This window comes from Gorilla gorilla, chromosome 7 (genome assembly GCF_029281585.2).
Source record: "Gorilla gorilla gorilla isolate KB3781 chromosome 7, NHGRI_mGorGor1-v2.1_pri, whole genome shotgun sequence".
In the NCBI taxonomy this organism is placed as follows: domain Eukaryota; kingdom Metazoa; phylum Chordata; class Mammalia; order Primates; family Hominidae; genus Gorilla; species Gorilla gorilla.
In genome coordinates, this window is record NC_073231.2 from 7,816,706 (window position 1) to 7,838,100 (window position 21,395).

The 21,395-nt window shown below is 41.7% G+C and overlaps 1 protein-coding gene across 2 annotated transcripts in view; it reads right to left on the bottom strand.

Annotated features, from left to right (window-relative positions):
• CSMD1 (CUB and Sushi multiple domains 1) overlaps window positions 1-21,395 on the bottom strand; it is a 2,071,408-nt gene that overhangs the window by 518,127 nt on the left and 1,531,886 nt on the right. For both annotated transcript variants that reach the window (XM_055349528.2, XM_055349527.2), the window contains exon 12: window positions 15,753-15,865. In XM_055349528.2, coding sequence (XP_055205503.2) covers window positions 15,753-15,865 — 113 coding nt within the window. The remainder of the gene's footprint in view (window positions 1-15,752; window positions 15,866-21,395) is intronic.

Below are 21,395 nucleotides of genomic sequence, written 5' to 3' on the forward strand. Positions count from 1 at the left end.
GCCTTTTCTGCATCTATTGAGATAATCATGTGGTTTTTGTCTTTGGTTCTGTTTATATGCTGGATTACGTTAATTGATTTGGGTATGTTGAACCAGCCTTGCATCCCAGGGATGAAGCCCACTTGATCATGGTGGATAAGCTTTTTGATGTGCTGCTGCATTCGGTTTGCCAGTATGTTATTGAGGATTTTTGCATCGATGTCCATCAGGGATATTGGTCTAAAATTCTCTTTTTTTGTTGTGTCTCTGCCAGGCTTTGGTCTCGGGATGATGTTGGCCTCATAAAATGAGTTAGGGAGGATTGCCTCTTTTTCTATTGATTGGAATAGTTTCAGAAGGAATGGTAGCAGCTCCTCCTTGTATCTCTGGTAGAATTTGGCTGTGAATCCATCTGGTCCTGGACTTTTTTTGGTTGGTAAGCTATTAATTATTGCCTCAATTTCAGACCCTGTTATTGGTCTACTCAGAGATTCAACTTCTTCCTGGTTTAGTCTTGGGAGGGTGTATGTGTCGAGGAATTTATCCGTTTCTTCTAGAGTTTCTAGTTCTTTGCATAGAGGTGTTTATAGTATTCTCTGATGGCAGTTTGTTTTTCCATGGGATTGGTGGTGATATCCCCTTCATCATTTTTTATTGCTTCTATTTGATTCTTTTCTCTTTTCTTCTTTATTAGTCTTGCTAGCAGTCTATCAATTTTGTTGATCTTTTCAAAAAACCATCTCCTGGATTCATTGTTTTTAAGGGTTTTTTGTGTCCTATTTCCTTCAGTTCTGCTCTGATCTTAGTTGTTTCTCACCTTCTGCTGGCTTTTGAATGTGTTTGCTCTTGCTTCTCTGGTTTTTTTAATTGTGATGGTAGGGTGTCAATTTTAGATCTTCCCTGCTTTCTCTTGTGGGCAATTTAGTGCTATAAATTTCCCTCTACACACTGCTTTGAATGTGTCCCAGAGATTCTGGTATGTTGTGTCTTTGTTCTCATTGGTTTCAAAGAACATCTTTATTTCTACCTTCATTTCGTTATGTACCCAGTAGTCATTCAGGAGCAGGTTGTTCAGTTTCCATGTAGTTGAGCTGTTTTGAGTGAGATTCTTAATCCTGAGTTCTAGTTTGATCGCACTGTGGTCTGACAGACAGTTTGTTATAATTTCTGTTCTTTTACATTTGCTGAGGAGCGCTTTACTTACAACTATGTGGTCAATTTCGGAGTAGGTGTGGTGTGGTGCTGAAAAGAATGTATATTCTGTTGATTTGGGGTGGAAAGTTCTGTAGATGTCTATTAGATCTGCTTGGTGCAGAGCTGAGTTCAATTCCTGGATATCCTTGTTAACTTTCTGTCTTGTTGATCTGTCTGATGTTGACAGTGGGGTGTTAAAGTCTCCCATTATTATTGTGTGGGAGTCTAAGTCTCTTTGTAGGTCACTCAGGACTTGCTTTATGAATCTCAGTGCTCCTGTATTGGGTGCATGTATATTTAGGATAGTTAGCTCTTCTTGTTGAATTGATCCCTTTACCATTATGTAATGGCCTTTGTGTCTTTTGATCTTTGTTGGTTTAAAGTCTGTTTTATCAGAGACTAGGATTGCACCCCCTGCCTTTTTTTGTTTTCCATTTGCTTGGTAGATCTTTCTCCATCTCTTTATTTTGAGCCTATGTGTGTCTCTGCACGTGACATGGGTTTCCTGAATATAGCACACTGATGGGTCTTGACTCTTTATCCAATTTGCCAGTCTGTGTCTTGTAATTGGAGCATTTAGCCCATTTACATTTAAGGTTAATATCGTTATGTGTGAATTTGATCCTGTTATTATGATGTTAGCTGGTTATTTTGCTTGTTAGTTGATGCAGTTTCTTCCTAGCATCAATGGTTTTTACAATTTGGCATGTTTTTGCAGTGGCTGGTACCGGTTGTTCCTTTCCATGTTTTGTGCTTCCTTCAGGAGCTCTTTTAGTGGAGGCCTGGTGGTGACAGAATCTCTCAGCATTTGCTTGTCTGTAAAGGATTTTATTTCTCCTTCACTTAAGAAACTTAGTTTGGCTGGATATGAAATTCTGGATTGAAAATTGTTCTCTTTAAGAATGTTGAATATTGGCCCCCACTCTCTTCTGGCTTGTAGAGTTTCTGTGGAGAGATCAGCTGTTAGTCTGATGGGCTTCCCCTTGTGGGTAACCCGACCTTTCTCTCTGGCTGCCCTTAAAATTTTTTCTTCATTTCTACTTTGCTGAATCTGACAATTATGTGTCTTTCAGTTGTTCTTCTCGAGGAGTATCTTTGTGGCATTCTCTGTATTTCCTGAATTTGAATGTTGGCCTGCCTTGCTAGATTGGGGAAGTTCTCCTGGATAACATCCTGCAGAGTGTTTTCCAACTTGGTTCCATTCTCCCCGTCACTTTCAGGTACACCAATCAGATGTAGATATGGTCTTTTCACATAGTCCCATATTTTTTGGAGGCTTTGTTTGTTTCTTTTTATTCTTTTTTCTCTAAACTTCTCTTCTCGCTTCATTTCATTCATTTGATCTTCAATCACTGATACCCTTTCTTCCAGTTGATCGAATCGGCTGTTAAAGCTTGTGTATTCGTCACGTAGTTCTCGTGCCATGGTTTTCAGCTCCATCAGGTCCTTTAAAGACTTCTCTGCATTGGTTATTCTAGTTAGCCATTCGTCTAATTTTTTTTCAAGGTTTTTCACTTCTTTGCCGTGGGTTCAAACTTCCTCCTTTAGCTCGGAGTAGTTTGATCGTCTGAAGCCTTCTTCTCTCAACTCATCAAAGTCATTCTCTGTCCAACTTTGCTCCATTGCTGGTGAGGAGCTGCTTTCCTTTGGAGGAGGAGAGGCACTCTGATTTTTAGAGTCTCCAGTTTTTCTGCTCTGTTTTTTTCCCATCTTTGTGGTTTTATCTTCCTTTGGTCTCTGATGATGGTGACATACAGATGGGGTTTTGGTGTGAATGTCCTTTCTGTTTGTTAGTTTTATTTCTAACAGTCAGGACTCTCAGCTGCAGGTCTGTTGGAATTTACTGGAGGTCCACTCCAGACCCTGTTTGCCTGGGTATCAGCAGCAGAGGCTGCAGAACAGTGGATATTGGTGAACAGCAAATGTTGCTGCCTGATCCTTCCTCTGGAAGTTTTGTCTCAGAGGAGTACCTGGCCATGTGAGGTGTCAGACTGCCCCTACTGGGGATGCGTCCCAGTTACGCTACTCAGGGGTCAGGGACCCACTTGAGGAGGCATTCTGTCCGTTCTCAGATCTCAAGCTGTGTGCTGGGAGAACCACTACTCTCTTCAAAGATGTCAGACAGGGACATTTAAGTCTGCAGAGGTTTCTGCTGTCTTTTGTTTGGCTATGCCCTGCCCCCAGAGGTGGAGTCTACAGAGGCAGGCAGGCCTCCTTGAGCTGAGGTGAGCTCCACCCAGTTCAAGCTTCCGGGCTGCTTTGTTTACCTACTCAAGCCTGGGCAATGGCGGGTGCCCCTCCCCCGGCCTCACCACCACCTTGCAGTTTGATCTGAGACTGCTGTCTCAGCAATGAGTGAGCCTCCATGGGCATAGTACCCTCAAAGCCAGGTGCGGGATACAATCTCCTGGTGTGCCATTTGCTAAGACCTTTAGAAAAGCACAGTATTAGGGTGGGAGTGACCCAATTTTCCAGGTGCCATCTGTCACCCCTTTCTTTGCCTAGGAAAGGGAATTCCCTGACCCCTTGCTCTTCATGGGTGGGGCGATGCCTTGCCCTGCTTCAGCTCATGCTTGGTGTGCTGCACCCACTGTCCTGCACCCACTGTCTGACACTCGCCAGTGAGATGAACGAGGTACCTCAGTTGGAAATGCAGAAATCACCTGTCTTCTGCGTTGCTCATGCAGGGAGCTGTAGAGTGGAGCTGTTCCTCTTCGGCCATCTTGGCTCCACCCCTTAGTCTCCTATTTTCTAATACAATTTAGAAAATGCATAGCATTGAAGGCCTTGTGAATGATGTCACCATGTGCTTCGTGGTTATCTACATTGGCGCAGGTTTTCACTTAGCATCATTGCATTATTTCATACTATGCCGAAACCTAGTTGTGTTCTCTCCTATCCTTTTTAGCATTGACATAGTCCTAGTGGACGTGTTTCAGTATCAGAGGTGGCAATCACATATTCAGCTTGCTAATCATTCCAGGAATGAGCTTCCCATAAAGACGAAATATTTGGGGCTGTTGATTTCTCTCTCTCAGAAGTGGGAGGAAAGCCTGCAGATGACCCATCCCCATTGCCCACTATAGATGAGGCTACTAAAGGCCAGGGGTATTCAGAACAAACTGGATGCAGAACTGAAACCCGAGCCCAGGTCTCTTGGCTAAGCTCTAGCACTGCACTATCCTGCCCCCCTTGTATTCTACACTTCATGCTGGAGCCCTCCTGCTGCACTGTCTCACCCTACACACCCTCATCCTGCACTTCCTCATCCCATAGCCCCTCATTTTGTACTCCTTCCCCTGCACATCTCATCCTGGACCCCTTCACCTTACCCCTCATTCTGTACTCCTCACCTGTACCCCTCATTCTGCATCTCTCTTCCTGGAGCCCTCCCTCTGAATCCCTCACCCAGGCCTCTCCTCCTGCACTCCTCACTGCACCCCTCATCCTGTACCTCTCTTTCTGGACTCCTCATCCTGGACCCCTCACCTGGACCCACTCATCCTGCCCTCCTCACTGCACCTCTCATCCTGGACTCTTAAACCTGTTTCCCTTGCCCTGTACCCCTCATCTTCACCCCTCATCCTACACTCCCTGACTTTCAGCTCACATCACAACTTTTTGCCAAAGTCTGAAGCTGCCTAACTTCTTCAGTTTCTCTCATTCTCAGTCTCAGATGGCACAAACTTTCTTTCTGCTCACTCCCTTTCCCAAGAGAAAAGCAGAAGAAACGGAGCTCCACATGCTCACACGTTAAAGCAACAGATGATCTAAAAGAAACGCATTGGAGCTGAGTCATCAAAACTGCATGCCACGCCTGGCCATTCCTGCTTAGAGGCAAGAGGATATGTACGCAGTTTAAAAAACACAGGATGAATTTCGAGAACAGAATAGTCCCATCTATAACTTTTAAATCAGTAATGCAAAATATCATCCATTTGTAAGTCAACACAATTCAGAAATTTTAACAAAGACTCTTGTTGAGATCATAAAAACTCGTAAAGGAAACAGAAATACCAAAGAAAAATAATAAAGGTAACGAGAAAATTGAAAGCAACAAATTCCAATTGAAAGGAAAAAACCTGTTTGGAAAAGTGGGTCCTTGTTGTATCCGATGCAGGGATCCCAGTGGTAAAGATGTGGGAGAATGTTATCACATTCACACACTCATGACACATGAGAAATGAGGAAGGCAGCCATATGGCTGGAAAAAAATAGGAAGCTCATTCCACTTACAGAGCCTAAAATATCACTCAGAAGTACACCTTGTTAATTTCACAAGCTCTTTCATAATTCGCAAATATCATTATCAGAACTTTCATTCTTACCTGAGACTAAAATACAGATTGGAGAACGTCTCCCAGGAAGTTTGCTCTAACGTGAGCCCCGCGGCGCTTAACCTCCGTGTAATTTCCACTACGTCTTATCTCAGTTTACTTTGAAATGTAATCTGTGAGGATACATGTTGGGAAGGGAAAGTGGAATGTAGCTGGAGCTAATGGGCCACTAAAACTGGAATTTACATGTCAAATTTCTGCGTTAGAATTTAATGTTCTCTGGCACCACCTACTCTCCTGGCTCATATGCGCTGATATATTTAAATATTTAATAATGGCTTATCTCACATTATTAAGAGGAATCTGTGCTTATAATTCATTCATGCAATATAACTCAGAAAAAAATAGAAATCAAGAGTCAATGGGTCTTCTGATATTTTTCTTAAAGTTAAGACTGTCCTGAATGTCAGCATATCTTCATACAAATTCTTCAACCCTGTCAACAAAAAAGGGTGACGACTGGAAACTCAATAGCTTTCTAATATACAGTTTGTTGTTATTACTTGTTTGTTTTAGTATCGTTTCAATAAAATCCTATGTTCATCTTATTGGCCTTGCATTAAGACAACGGAACGCTAGTTGGGCTAGCTGGTAATTCACCTAAAGAAAACAATAGCAATAATGAACACATATAATCTATTAATTTCAGCTTCAAACACTTAATTATTAATATATTTGGCTTGTAAATGGCTCTTATTATCTTTGGTTACTAAATGGCTCACCAAGATGAAGACATTGTGTGCTCTGCAACGGTCTGGAGAAACAGAATTGAATAAAATGGGGCTCTTTCTCAGGGACTCGAGGACACACAAAACACTCTAGGAAAACTGTTACCTTAGCTAAAAAGGAGCTGCTGCAGGTAGCCACAGGGAAACACTGGAAGGAATTTCCATCCCAGTGAGTTGTCCAGGAGAGAGGTGCAGCTCTCAAGCTGGGCCTTGGGGAAGGGAACGGGTATTTCCTACCCGCAAGGGTAGGAAGCACCCGCCCGGACAGAAGGGAAGCGGCAGGAGCGCCAGTGTGGGGGAGAACGATGGATGGGCACAGGATGGCAAGCACACAGCATGCTACACTGTGCTACAGCACCCTGTGGCTCTCCAGAGGACACGTGATCTGGAAGAGGGGCAGAAATTCAGTGACTTGCTCTGTGGTGGCTGCACCGTGTTGGGGCACCCAGAAGCCACAGGTGCACGAAGAAGCTGACTCACGGACCAGAGTGAGGAGGCTGAGGTGAGGAGAGACAGGCCGGTGTGTCCCTCACCCTGCTGGCTGACGTGGGGCACAGGGTGCACTCAAGAATGAGGCTGTCGACACATAAAAAGATTTGGGTCCAGGAATCAGAGCAGCATCAACAACCAGAAGTCTGTGTTGACTCATTGGCTACTGGGCTATAATACCTCAAATGTTTAAAAACTAAACTAAGACTTAAAAAAAAAAAAAACTGGAGTGGTCCTAAGATTATTGATAAGGGTTAAATGGCCCATGATAATGCTACAAAAATCTAAACAGCCCAGAAACTGGCTAAGACACTCACTCATATTTTGCACATCTTTAAGGACGCAGTATACAACCTGCAGCTTCTGCACAGCTGCACAGGTGCGGGGCATAAAGAGGTCCTTGCATTCCCAGAGCTTCTGTCTCCTGGGAAGACAGGCAATTAAACAATTGTCGGGATGGAGGCAGCTCAGGGTGGTATAGGATTGTGTAGCAGCAAATCACATAATCTAGGATGTGAGGCTTATTGGGGAAAGTAATCTCTGAGATGAGACGGGAAGATCAGCAAATGATCTACATGGTGAGTCCATAGAAGAATGATCCTTGTTGGGGAGATACGTGTGCAAAGGTAAAAGAGAGGAAAAAAGGAAGATTTGAAAATCAGGAAGTTCCGTGGGACAAACATGAGGTGTATGTGGGTGGTGGTGAGAGATGAAGATGGAATTTGGAAACCAGTTTACAGAATATTCTGTGGACCCTGGGAAGGCTCCAACCAATTTGAAACAGTGTGGGAACACTCTCTATGTTCATTTTTTTAAAAAAGATAATTCTGACTGGACCCCTGTGTGTGGGTGAAATAGAAGAGATTAGTAGCGGGGAGAAATGAAGTTTCGGCCACTACAGAGGCCGCCTGGAGGGGACACTGTGGAAGCCGTCTAAGGGTAAGAGAATGCAGATAAAAAGGAGGGATGGGATAGAAGGATATTTACTAGACGGAACTGACAGAAATTCGTGGAGAAAAAGAGAACAGGATCATAAACCACCAATGTCACTGAGAAGGAATAAGACAAAAACAATAATTATAAATCTGTTGTCCAAATTCTCAAAGAATATAGGGAGATTATTTTCCCCGGCTGCTAGACAATGATGCCGCACTCTGGGTAAGAACAGACAATGGCGTGATGTGAGTCCCAGGTCAGGAAGCTTGTTCTAGAAGCAAACAGCTAAGCACCAGGAAGGCAGATACGACCACTTGTGGTCCCAAGAACAGAAGGGCTAGTTTTGTTTCAAGGGATGTGGAGGGCAGTAACAATAAGTTTGTTCTTTAGCATATTAAATGGAATGGCAGTCCTCAGGAAAGCCCGTTGAGAGGAAATTCGAATTTACAGCACATGAGTTCACGTGACAGGACTCTTTCCCTTGCATGGGGCTCACGGCAGACTCAGGTCCCACCATCAAATGTCGCCCTCATCGCTCTGCGGGACTGAGGCTGCTAGAGAGGGCTCATAGCTGCACACCTCTCAGGGAAGTGCTCAAACAAAGGCCTTAATTTAGAGTAAAGAAGAAGATGCAAGGGCTACTGACCCTGAGACCCGGCATTCCTGCCACAGACTGCGAAGTCCAGAAGGCTTTTGCTGGATAGAATGAGGGAATGCGCTTCTGAAGGCATGGCTGAGGAGCCAGCTTGGAGAGGATGCTGGGAAGGATGGGCTGCTGTCCTCTGGATGTGGTCTTCACCCTAAATCCATGGCCATAATGCTGTGTCAGTCCCCAGAGGCTGGAATACATGTGGCCAGGAACTGAGGAGGGGACGCAGGAGTAGCTGTCTCACCTCCATCCCAGGAGCTGATTGAGATCTCTGCTCCCCGATCTCTCAAATTAGGCTATGTGGTTCTACAGAACCTGCTTCTCAGAGGGGAGCTGTCTCCATCAGCAGGAAGAGGAAGGGCCCCATGAAACTGTAAGCTATCCCTGTGGCCCAGCATCTTCAAGATCCTCATGCCCAAGGCCTCGCCAGTAAGGGAAGCAGCCATCATCCTTGCAGGAGGACTGGCCCTAATCAGGAGAAAAAGCTGGGGCCATTGTCCCCATTGAGACAATACAGATGAGTGGGACCATTTATCCATGGGGACTCTCTTACCTGTGATAGAACACGGAGAAGTCTAGCAGCCACACCTGAGCAGTGCATTGTGAGCAGAGACTGAGGCCCTTTGAGGACTTGGGTCAGCATCGCCCTGCTGCAGAAGCCACCTAGCCCAGCTGAGAGGCCAGCTAAGGAGGCAGATCCTCACATGGGCCAGACAGAAGGGTGGCAGTGAGCGTGTGTTGCACGTGTTCCCAGGAAACGAGGCCAGTCAGAATCCTAGAGAAGCTGTTTCCAGATGGAGAATACTGAACAGTGCTAGTGCTGGGCTGTATTTGATCCCAAGGGCACCATTTGGGTGCTCTCTTCAGAATCCAGCCCCCCCCCCCCCCACACACCCAGCTGCTGGGGATCCACACTGCATTTCTTTTCAGAAATCATCCCAAGCAGTGTTCTGGTTCCTCCCTGGGGGCCACCCATGTCAATGCTCAATGGCACCAAGCCTGGCCCAATTGCTTCAGTTTGGAAGACTATACAGTGCCATGCTAGCTCCAGACCTCCCTGTAGCATCATTTAAGGCAAGGGTTTCCAATCCCCAGGCCAGGGACCAGTACTGGTCCATGGCCTGTTAGGAACTGGGCCACACAGCAGGAGGTGAGCGGCAGGCAAGGGAGCATTACCACCTGAGCTCTGCCTCCCATCAGATCAGCAGCAACATTAGATCCTCCTAGGAGTGTGAACCCTATTGTGAACTGCACATGCGAGGGATCTAGGCTGCATGCCCTTTATGAGAATCTAATACCTGATGATCTGTCACTGTCTCCCATCACCCAGATGCGACTGTCTAGTTGCAGGAAAACGAGCTCAGGGCTCCCAATGATTCTACATTATGAAGAGTTGTATAATTATTTAATTACACATTACAAGGTAATAATAGAAATAAAGTGCACAGTAAATGTAATGCACTTCAGTCACCCTGAAACCATCACCTCTCCCAGTCCATGGAAAAACTGTCTTCCTTAAAACCGGTCCCTTGTGCCAAAAAGGCTGGGGACCTCTTATCTAAGGCACCTGATGTGGTCTGACTGTTTGTGTCCCTCCAAATTCCTAAGTTGAAACCTAACCCCAAATTTGATGGTTTTCAGAGATGGGCCAGCCTTTAGAGTGTGATGACATGATGAGGGTGGAGCCCCTGTGAACAGGATTAGTGCCCTTGTGAAGGACGTCCAGGCTTGTGGCCTTGCCCTGTCCACCACGTGAGGACACAGTGAGAAGGCGCCATCTATGAACCAGGAAACGGTCCTCACCAGACACCAAATCTGCCACTGCCTTGATCGTGGACTTCCCAGAACTGTGAGAGATACAATACCATTGTCTCTAAGCCAACTCTATCTTCATATTCTGTTACGGCAACCTGAATGAACTAACTGTGCACCTGTCGTGACTGGGCACTGTTCAACCTCTCCCTCCACCCAACTCCACTTCCTTCTCTGCCTTACAGACGATTCCAAGCACACTCCCAATACCTCCTGCTACACAAGTCACCAACTCAGGCTCTGCTTCCAAGAAAAAGGATAATTTGTCATAGATTTAAGTCAAGTCCTTGGAAAAAAAAGTTAAATCCACCTTAGATATAAGGCTGTATCTGCTGTGAAAAAGGAGGTACACATTATAAACGCTTTGTGACAGTCAACTGAGCATTCCCACAACATGTAAACAAAAGGTTATTTGAAGCCACGTCCTGCAGCTTCACCTTCCCTTTAGGGTTTTAGAAGTCACTCTACTATTCTGGCAGGCACTGTCTTGCCTGACTTTGAGTAGCGTACTGGCTTCGTGCTCACAGGGACAGGGGCATGAGCTCATTTATACATGGACCAGCGAGCTGTCCTCAGTTCAGGGACAGCACCCTGCGCCGTCATTGCACTTGGACGCTTTTCAATGTGCATAATTGCTCACCTAGAGAAGACGGGCGAGACTGGGCTGGGTAACTCATGCCAGTACAACCACGCAAGACGAGAAGCACCTTCAAGATTACATAACATCAATGCTGTCTCAAAAGTTCCATCTGCCAAGAATCGTAAAGATGCTGCTTTTTGAACCATCTCCTACTTTCCTGTATTCAGGACAACACACAGCCTCACTTCCCCCATTCACCCTAGGAGCAAAGACCCTTGGCTACAGACTGAGATGCCTACACAAATTTCCATTCTCTTATTATCACTGTATTCATCGGACATAGGAGATAATTCCGTTTCTTGTATGAAATGGTGATGCTGAAGTCAAATAATTTTACTGGAATCATTCTTAGTATTAGCCCAAAATAGGTCTTGTTTTGACTATACAGCAGCACATCACAGGAAACAGTTCCTTTAATTTACCCCCTGCTGGAATGTAAATAGCTATGGCAAATTACATGAAACATGATTTCTGGAGATGCAGTTCATCAACTAGTGTGATGAACTCGAACCGAATTTTTTTTTGTAACCAAAAATGCTTCGGAGTCAACTCACTTTACTATAGACAGAGAAGCCATAAAAACATGGGACCACTACAATAGCAAACATGTAATTGCTTATAAGAATATCCAGGGATCAAGTTTGCTTCTTGTTAACTTCCTCATGGCTAGAAGCTGCAGTGGTTATGAGGGAACCCAACTTTCAATTGAGCATAGGGATTTTTCTTTATTTTCTGTGGACTAACAATCAGTTGCTATGAGATATAATATATATTTTATTTTCAAATATAAAATGGAGAAACTATGCCCCGGACTCACATTATCTTTTCTTATGTAGTATTCTGAGATTTACTATTTATACGGATTCTATCTATTATAAATATGATTTATAAATATATAAATGATTTTTAAGTATATAAATTATACATATGTAGAATCTATATATGTAGCAAATTTATATATAAATTGTATATGTAAAATTTGTTTTAAAAATATATACTAGTCATATAGAGTTTGCTTATGAATGGTCAGTGTTGCCTTATATGGCTCTATCATAATTAATTTACATCCTGCTTCTTAGCATTTGGGCTTTTGTACAGATTACTTTTAATTCAGTGTTTTCATTTGTAAAATGGTTTTAAACAAACTTACCTCTCTCCCATTACTTTCTGACACTTAACTTGATCTCCCTCAAGAGCTCTCTTTGTTTTTTAAACTTTGCATTTTTTTCCCCATAATTTGCTTAGGGGAAATTATCAATTCACACTCTCTCTCTCGTTCTGTGTATAATAGCTATAGATAATGCACATGCTCATATGTATGCATGTGCTTATATATGAGGGAATATGTATAAGACATACTGTATAACATGCACATGCCAACTGAAGTCTAGCAAGAGCGTTTGTTTCTGTGAATTGTTCTTTTGTGTTTGCTGCTGGGGCCTCACCAGCAGGGACCCCTGTTGTTTTTCAGTCTCTGAGCTATTCCCTGCCTATCCTCCACTCACTGTGATTTTCAGCGGATGCATAGGCCCTGGTTTTCATTTCTCCACCCTACTTGCTTTCTGACAAATGCCTCTAAAAGGGTCCATTAATTGAGTAGACCCTCCAGGCATCTTGAGGGGATGGAGGAGAGAAGATTGTCTTTGGGGAGTTAGAGACAGCACAAATGGAGAAATCTCAGATATGCCCAAGCCTACGAGCCTGGCATGATGGAGGCCACAAGTGGGTAGAGTGGACCCAAGGTCTTCCTGGCCCACGTGTCCTGAGGCAGCCCCCTCACCATTACTGTGTGTGCTGGCAGTGGGTAGTGGGGGTGCCAGGAAAGCATCCTCCAGGGAGATTTTCTCAGAGACAACAGTGCCCAAGGTAGCAGAGACCATGAACATCTTAGGGTTAGAAGTGTGATCTGAAGATTTGAGGGTCCCCGAAATATTTTACACTACTCAGGCTATTCCTGATTTCTTGTCAAGGTCGGAGTAGGTAGGTCAGTAAGGGTTGACATGGGTGGCCTTTGGTAATGAGTGAGGTTACACTGATAGCTACTTTGTTAAGATGGAGTCTCGGAAATTCAAGTCGATGTTAAAATAAGATGATGTGGCATTTCTTGCATAGCAGTCTGTCTAGGGTTTGTAGTCTGAGGGACTGCCTGTGACTCCAGGTATGAGAGTGCACACACTGAAAATTTCTGGGGAGACTATGAGAAAATGTGGAGAGCTGTTGCCTCAGATGAAGTTAACTGGCTCAGCTAGAAGCTGGAGAGAAGGGGTGCTTACAATTCAACTAAACACCCCTCAGTTGGGTTTACATGTCTTACTGTGCACGCTATTATTTATATAATGAAAACATCATGTTTGTAGAAAAAAATCTCAAAATTAAAATGAAAATGCAAACAGAAATAAGAGCTCGCATTTCTTAAGTTCTTACTCCATGTGTTATGAGCCTTACATGTTTTACTCAGTTGATTTTTCAATAAAATTATGAAGCAGTTGTGATTACTAGGACTTTTTTTTTAATGACGAGTCTAATACACAAAGGTTTAAATAACTTACACTAAGGTTCAGTTACTGAGCAGCAGAACCAGTATTCAAGGGAGTCCAGCTCCAGAGCCTGTGTTCCTAACACTAGATGTTAGTGAAAATCAGGCAACGTCAAAATGTAGCACATTTAACTCTATGTAAATATATGCTGTATATATTTTCTGATATATTTTTTTTTCTTTTTTTAAGATGGAGTCTCACTCTGTTGCCTACGCTGGAGTACAGTGGCATGATCTTGGCTCACTGCAAGCTCCACTACCCGGGTTCAAGCGATTCTTCTACCTCAGCCTCCTGTGTATTGGGGATTACAGGTGCCCACCCTCCACAAACAGCTAATTTTTTTTTTTTTTTGTATTTTGAGGAGAGATAGGGGTTTCACCATGTTGGCCAGGCTGGTCTGGAACTCCTGACCTTAAGTGATCCGCCTGCCTTGGTCTCCCAAAGCACTATGATTACAGGTGTCAGCCCCCCTGCCTGGGCTGTTTTCTGATAATATAATTTGTGAACAACTATGCTTTGAGTCAAATAATATAAAATTATGTATACGCATAAAGGTCACTTTTATAAGTGATTTGCACTTTGTCTTCAACTGTTAGCTTAATATAGTACTCTGGAAATATGCATTTTTATAATGTCTTCTACTGTTATAATCTCTTAATTTTTTAAAATACTCAAATGTTGTATTAGTTACTGGTTTTAATTACCTTTTTGCCTTTGGACTATTCTTTTGTCAAAGATAACACATGACACTGAATTGGTCATCTCTCAAGGACTGATGGCCATTCACGTTTTTATGACATCGCATGGGTGGCTACTGAGACTCTTACCACAGCACTAATTAGGGTAAAATGTAATTATAATTAACGTGGTGTGGTCATTCACTGTGAAATATGACACAGGGAAGAATGTTTACCTTTTATTGGGACTGCTTATGTCTCTTCCTAGTCAAGGATGCAGTTTGGGCACGAGGCTCCTCTCCTATTCCTGGCACCATAAACCTCATGATGTGTATCTCAATGCTGCTGAGATGAATTTACTGCAATTTGCCGTGTTGGGAAGTGTCTGGTGTTTCAGTGATGATTTTAGATTCTACCAAAGGCAGCAGCAAATGCAGGTCATGTGGAAAATATGATATCTCCACCATACTTTCCTGAATAACTACACAGTCACATAAAAGTTCAGCTGAAGGTCAGGTCTAAACATTCAAATGTCAGGAGGTATTCAGCAGTTGCCTCTGCATTCTAGTTTTAGTCACCGAAAGGGATGTAAATATACATTTTTTGTTGTAGTATTTCTTATTCAAAAGGGTCATGAAGTCCCCAACACACCCCGTGTGTCAGCAAGGAGGGACCCTATTTTACGCTTTGTAGATGAGGATACTCCTGGGTGGGCCCACACACCACAAGACCCTTTAATGTTGTGACCCTTTATCCCACACAGAGAGAGAGAGAGCAGCCAAGCTGTAGCGTGTTCACTCACATGGACTCATGACAATGTCCCTCACCATGCTTGTTGATTTAGGATTGGTGGATGCTTTTTTATTATCTCCTTCATTGATTTCATGGGTAATAACTTCTTGTTACATTTTTCAGCTCCTGAAACTATTCCTATGGTATACACTTGGGAAATAAGAACATACTGCCTATTTACTCAAATTCAAAAAGTAGAATAAAATACAATTCCAACAGCTCCAGATAAATATTCTCATTTTTACCTAAACACATACACATCTATCGGTTCAAATATTTTAAGGAACTCAGTTACTAAGGAAGGAACCAATAAGATATTTTAAAAACTATTTCAAAGAAGAATCCAAAGATCACAAATATATAGACAATCAGAAATACTGAAATAAACTTGCTAATCCATTTAAAAGTAATAAATATCCACAGGACAATAATTAATGGGATCTCTTTCACAGGAGATTCATTTGCATTTCAATGGTTCAGAAATTCTTTGCATTGCTATCAGTTTTCTATAACTTGTAAAGTTGTAAACTAGCTCAAAAACAATGACGGGCACAGGGCTTTCATTTCAAATATTTGAATTTGGCTCATAAAAATTTATAATTGTAAGTCTTTTCAGATTCATTGTATTGTCTTTTCTATGTTTGCTCACATAAAAGAAGGTTTTGAGAAACACCAGGCAATATGATATGGTCAAAAGATCCCCACATATGCCCACATTTCCTAGCTTACACCTAATATGTCACCTCACTCTTTATTTTGGGATAATCAGAGCACATATCATGGCAAGCCCAGTTTTCAGAAGTTAAACATTCTCATTCACAAAAGCGAGTGTTAGCAGACTTTAAGGAAGTTCCCAACATGATTGCTATTTATCAGCATTGTTTGACTTGTTGATTTTACTTCTACCTAACCAACACAGAATGGTCTCTGCCCTCTGTGGGAATGCTAACTTCCAACCCTGTGAAGTGTATTCTCATCATACCTTGGTAAACAGCTTTAAAACCAGGTGAGCCAATACTATCATCCGACTGCAGATGTAGCCACATCTGGTTGCTCATGCTCACAATGAGGTCAGGAACACTGGATCCCGTGAGCCTGCATGGAAGAGAAATGTCAAAGCTTTTATGTAAGGCAACAAGTACATCGACTTCCACCTGAAAGGAGGGTCTTGCTGCTTTAAACAGCCAAACCCTAGATATATAGGCAGCAAGACCCTCTTTCAGAGACTGTACAGCCTCTTGTCCATTATATTAATATTCAAACATCACTATCACTGCTGCTTTACAGAAATTACTCTATTCTATGGCTGCCAATTTGTGAAGTTTCTTTTAAAAAATCAATTTAGGGCAATCAACCATCCCATTTTCCTGGAACTGAGAGGCTTCCCCAGGTGCAGGAATTACAGTGTTAAAACTGGGACAGTCCTGGAAAAAATATGGCACAGTTGTTCATCTGAGGTGACTAGAGATGTGCACAGTTGCTGCAGGATTGCACAGCACCGGCCATGAAAGACAAAGCATCTCTATCACAAGAAATTGTACGGGTTCATTCACAAAAGGTTTTCATTGTCTAGAACTAGTATGTAACTTTATCACAAACTCTCCTTTTAAAATATATTATAGGTAATTATACATTAAGAGAATTTTGAAAAGAACAACATACATAGCTGAAATAGATTTGGCAGCATTTATTGAACACTCCCCCCGCATATTAATGTCTGGGTCACACCAAATGTGAGTTTCAATGAAGCATTCATTGTGCATTAACAAAACAGTCACATAGGGGCTGCTGTCAGCCAGGGAAAAGAAACACTAAATCCATTGATTGAACTCAACATGCTGACAGAAAAGCATGTTGAAATAGAAAAAGTGTAAGAAAAAAATCAATTCAACCCAAACAAATGTCCCTAATCAAATAGGAAGCTTGACTTTCAGCAAAGTAGTTTCAGGAATATGAGCATATGATTTTCCCCATCAATCATATCATCTGTCTATCAACCCAACATCCTCACCTTAGGCAGTACAGAGCACCGGATTCTTCAAAGGAAGATGAACAACTGTCATTATATGTGAAGTAACTCATGCAATGTTACACACAAATTGAAAAGAGGAAAATATTTCTGTGAATGCTGTGCGGTAACTGAATATGTATTTCTTTCTCAAGATTTGTCTTCGTTGGCAACATTGTTCTTTTTCATTTGCTTGTTTTGTTGGCTTGTTTGAAGAGAGATTTTTTCTTTCTTTCTTATTCATACATTTATTGAAGTGTAACAAGCCAAAAAGCACACAGATCATGAATGTCTAACTCTATGAATTTTTACAAAGTGAACCACCACACAGATCAACTCTTAGAGAATTCCAACACCCCAAAGCCTTCTTGTACCTTCTCCCAGTCACCATCCTCTCCTCCCATCTTGCCAAACTATCAGTTTTACATCTTCTTTACAGTTTTTTTATAAATGAAATCATACTATATATAACATTTTGTTCAACATTATGTTGGTGAAATGTATTCATGTTATTGTTTGTAGTATTGTTTCATTTACTTCAATTTCTACATAGAATTTACAGTGTATACACACAAGTAGGGGATGATTAACATTTTTAAATTCTTGAAATTTTTATTTAGATAATTGTAGATACACATGTGATAGGTAGTACAAAATAATATAAAGAGATCACATGTATTATTTACCTAGTTTCCCCGAGTGGTAACATCTTGCAAAACTATAACAATCAGGACATTGACATGGATACAACCTACCAGCCTCGTTAAAACTTTCCCTGTTTTATTCGTATTTTGTAAGTACATTTGTGCATGCAGCTCTGCACAAATATGTCACATGTCTCGGCTCCTGAGTCCACCGCCATAGTCAATGCAGGGCAGCTCCATTCCCTCGAAATTCTCTGGTGCTCTTCCCTTAAAATCACACTCGTGCCCCTCTTGCTATACCCCCTTCACTGTCCCTAACCCCTGGCAACCACTAATCAGTCTCCATCTCTAAATTATTCATTTAAAAAAATCATACAAATGAAATCACAGTGTTTAACAACTTGAGATTCGATTTTACTTAGCTTAATTCCTGGAAGATTTATCCCAGTTGTTGTTTATACCAATAGTTTGTTCCCTTTTATCGCTGGGTAGTATGTCATGTTGTGGATATACCACAGCTTGCTTAATCATCCACCTGGTAAAGGCTATTTGGGCTGATACTAGTTTTGGCAGATGACACCTAAAGCTGCTTTGAATATGTGTGTGCAGGTTTTTGTGTGAGCACAAATCTTCATTTACCTGAGATAAAAGCCCAAGAGGGCAACAGCTGCATTGTAAAATCATGTTTAGTATTTAAAGAAACTACCAAATTTTTCCCCAGACTGGTTGTACATTCCCACCAGCAGTGTGTAAGCACCCCAGATTCTTTGTATTCTCAATAGGCATTCGGTGTTGTCAGCATTTTTCCACACTTTAACAGCTATGTGCATTTAACTAATCGGTAATGATGTCAAACATTGTCTCATGTGTTTATTTGCCATTTATACGTCTTCTTTAATGAGAGGTCTCTCTTTTCTTCCTTTTAAATATTGAAAACTCTCTTGATATATTGTAGTACAGATACCAGTCCTTGTCAGAAATTAGCAGTTTTGATTTAAATATAGTCAATTTTGGTTCCACATGCAATTACAACAAATTATATTCCATAAGTATTAGTTGCAGGGCTTTCTGTATATCAAGTTTGGAATCTGGCTTAGTTCCTTCCTTCTTTCTTTCCTTCCTTCCTCCCTCCCTCCTCTCCCTCCCTCCTTCCTTCTTCCTCTCTCCTTCCTTCCTTCCCTCCCTCCTTCTCCCTCTCTCCTTCCTTCCCTCCCTCTCTCCCTCCCTTCTTCCTCTCTCCTTCCTTCCTTTCCCTCCCTCCCTTCCTTCCTTCCTTCTTCCTTTCTTCTTTCCTTCCTTCCTTCCTTGCTTTCTGTTATCATTCCCTAAGGTAAGTGAATATATAAACGAAAAATATGTATCTTAAGTCAAATTCATGGTTTTGGGTAGAAGAAGGAAGAGGAAAGAAAACGTACTGTTTTAATATTATACAGTTAAAGAAGAATGTGGGCATAGCCGTTAGTTTTTCCCTACATGTTAATACACACATGGCACTTGGTTCACATGCACAATGAGTCGAGGAGAGTGTTTTTCCCTTCTCCCTGTCGGCTTACAGGTGATGTCAGCACCCTTCTCATCTGTGTTCCCCACTCCCACTCGCTTCTCTCTTTTACACCCCTTTGACTTTGAGACTTATGCCACCATGCAACATGACTCTACTGCTGTCCATCATAGTCCTCTCCCTTTGTGTAGCCCCTGGCTTGTTGTCATTGCTCCCTGTGGGCAGTCTGATAATTCTTGTAAAGTGACTCAAGGGTTCTTGGCTCTTTTAACCCAATAACTTTTCTCTCCACTCCACTGCAAGGTATAACACCAAGGTGCAAGGTATGAAATCACTGGTCATACCTTGCACCTTACTACTCTTTATCATAACAGACTTAAGCACCTTACCCCTCTTTCTGAACACACTGCAATATCTTTTAACTATCATAAGTGTGTACTTTCTGAAACACACTTCCCAATTCTTGGGGACCTCTACTAATGATTTTGTCACATTTTTACCCAGCCTGGACAACATGATTGGTACTCTGCTATTCTGTCTTTCCAGCACCTTAACTGTGTTAAAGTCTACTACCAATGTGTCCCATCTCTGACAAAACTCCAACTTGAGATCAATCCAACCATCCACTCTCTATCTTCCTGTATGTGTGCACAAGAAAGATGATGAAGAACTTGCTGATTTATACTGACATATATATATATAAGATTTCCAGACTCACACTACACACATGGTGCCACATTTTTTCCCTGAATTATAGTCAGTGTATTTTTCCTATTGCCATTTGTTATTGCCCTAAGTCATCATCATTTTTCTCAAGCCCATTCCCAGCCCTTATTTCTTCTGTTCTCAGAAGATAACTTTATTCATAAGTATAAGGGGGAAAACATTTAGGGCAGTCAAAACGTGAAATACCTGCCTCTCAAAATCTCCTAAGTTTTTTTTTATTCTTTTCATGTCACCAGTCATCGGCCACTATAAGTAACTGTTGGGGGAGTTTATTTTCCTTGTACTTCTTTGATGTTTTTCACACCATTGTTTTCTCCCCATTTCCAACCTCTCAGCTGAAGACTGATTATCTCACACCCACCCCACCAAAGTAGTCTCCTAACTCTGTCTCCTGGTTCTGGCATTTCATCTCCCCTAGAGATTTGACTTGATTTTAACTTATTAAAAACGTAATTGTCATGTAGAAAATTCTTATACATTGAAAAGACTTGTACTGTCTATTCAACTACTTTAGACATACCTCTCAGTCGATATATTTAATTTCTTAAGTTCTGTACTGAACTTTGCTTTAATTTAATCTTATATTACTTTGTTCATTTGCATGAAACAGTCAGAAAGCACACTGCCATATTCCACACAAAGTTCTTCAATCAAATGTCAAATCAGGTTTATGTTTATTACTGATTTTGGAATTTAAGCCTGCTATGTGACAGTTATATTTATGAGAAGAACTGTAATTACAGCTTATTATAGTTATTTTAAAGCTAATTAACTTACAAAAATTTCATACAGTAAAAGCACTTTTTATTTTTAAATTTTTATGTTATTTTATAATTATTTAAAACAAAAGAACTTTTGTTCCTCCTTCTGGTTTTTAGAACTATTTTGGCTTGCTAACACTGAGAAATGATTTCTTTAAAACAAAGGAGCAAGCAATATTGTTGCCCTTTGCAACTGCTTATCTGTTTGAAACAGGATTTTCAAAATAATAATACCTGAAAAATAAAATAGATACTGGCTTTGATTAAATACAGTAGGTGCTCAAATGAAGTCATTTTGTTCAATGTCATTTCATTATAACATTGATGAAGAAGATAGATTCCTAGCAGGGGTGGTGTCTGTATGGGTGTATCAGTCTACTCTCACACTGCTATAAAGATACTATCCAAGACCTAGAGACTGGGTAATTTATAAAGAAAGGAGGTTTAACTGACTCATAGTTCCACATGGCTGGGGAGGCCTCAGGAAACTTACAATCATGGTAGAGGGTGAAAGGGAAGCAAGGCACGTCTTACATGGCAGCAGGAGAGAGCATGTGAAGGAGGAACTGTCAAACACTAAACCATCAGATCTGGTGAAAACTCCTTCACCATTATGAGAACAGCATGGGGGAAACTGCCCCGATGATCCAATCACCTCCCTCAACACGTGGGGATTATGGAGATTACAATTCGAGATGAGATTTGAGTGGGGACACAGAGCCAAATCATATCAATGAGGTTGGCAATGTTCCCCATGTCTGCCTGGATTTGCTCCCAGGTTTTCTCCCACATCCCAAAGCTGTGCATGTGAGGTTTATTGGCATTAGCTAATGAGGTGGTTGGAAAAGGAATGAATGAATGAATATAAATTGTCAAATAAAAATGTGTCAAGTATATGATAATCATGCAAATGCAGGACAATAAACAATGCAATAGGAAAGTGCTCAGGGAGCTGTCACATGTGTAAATGTTTTTGACCTCTCTC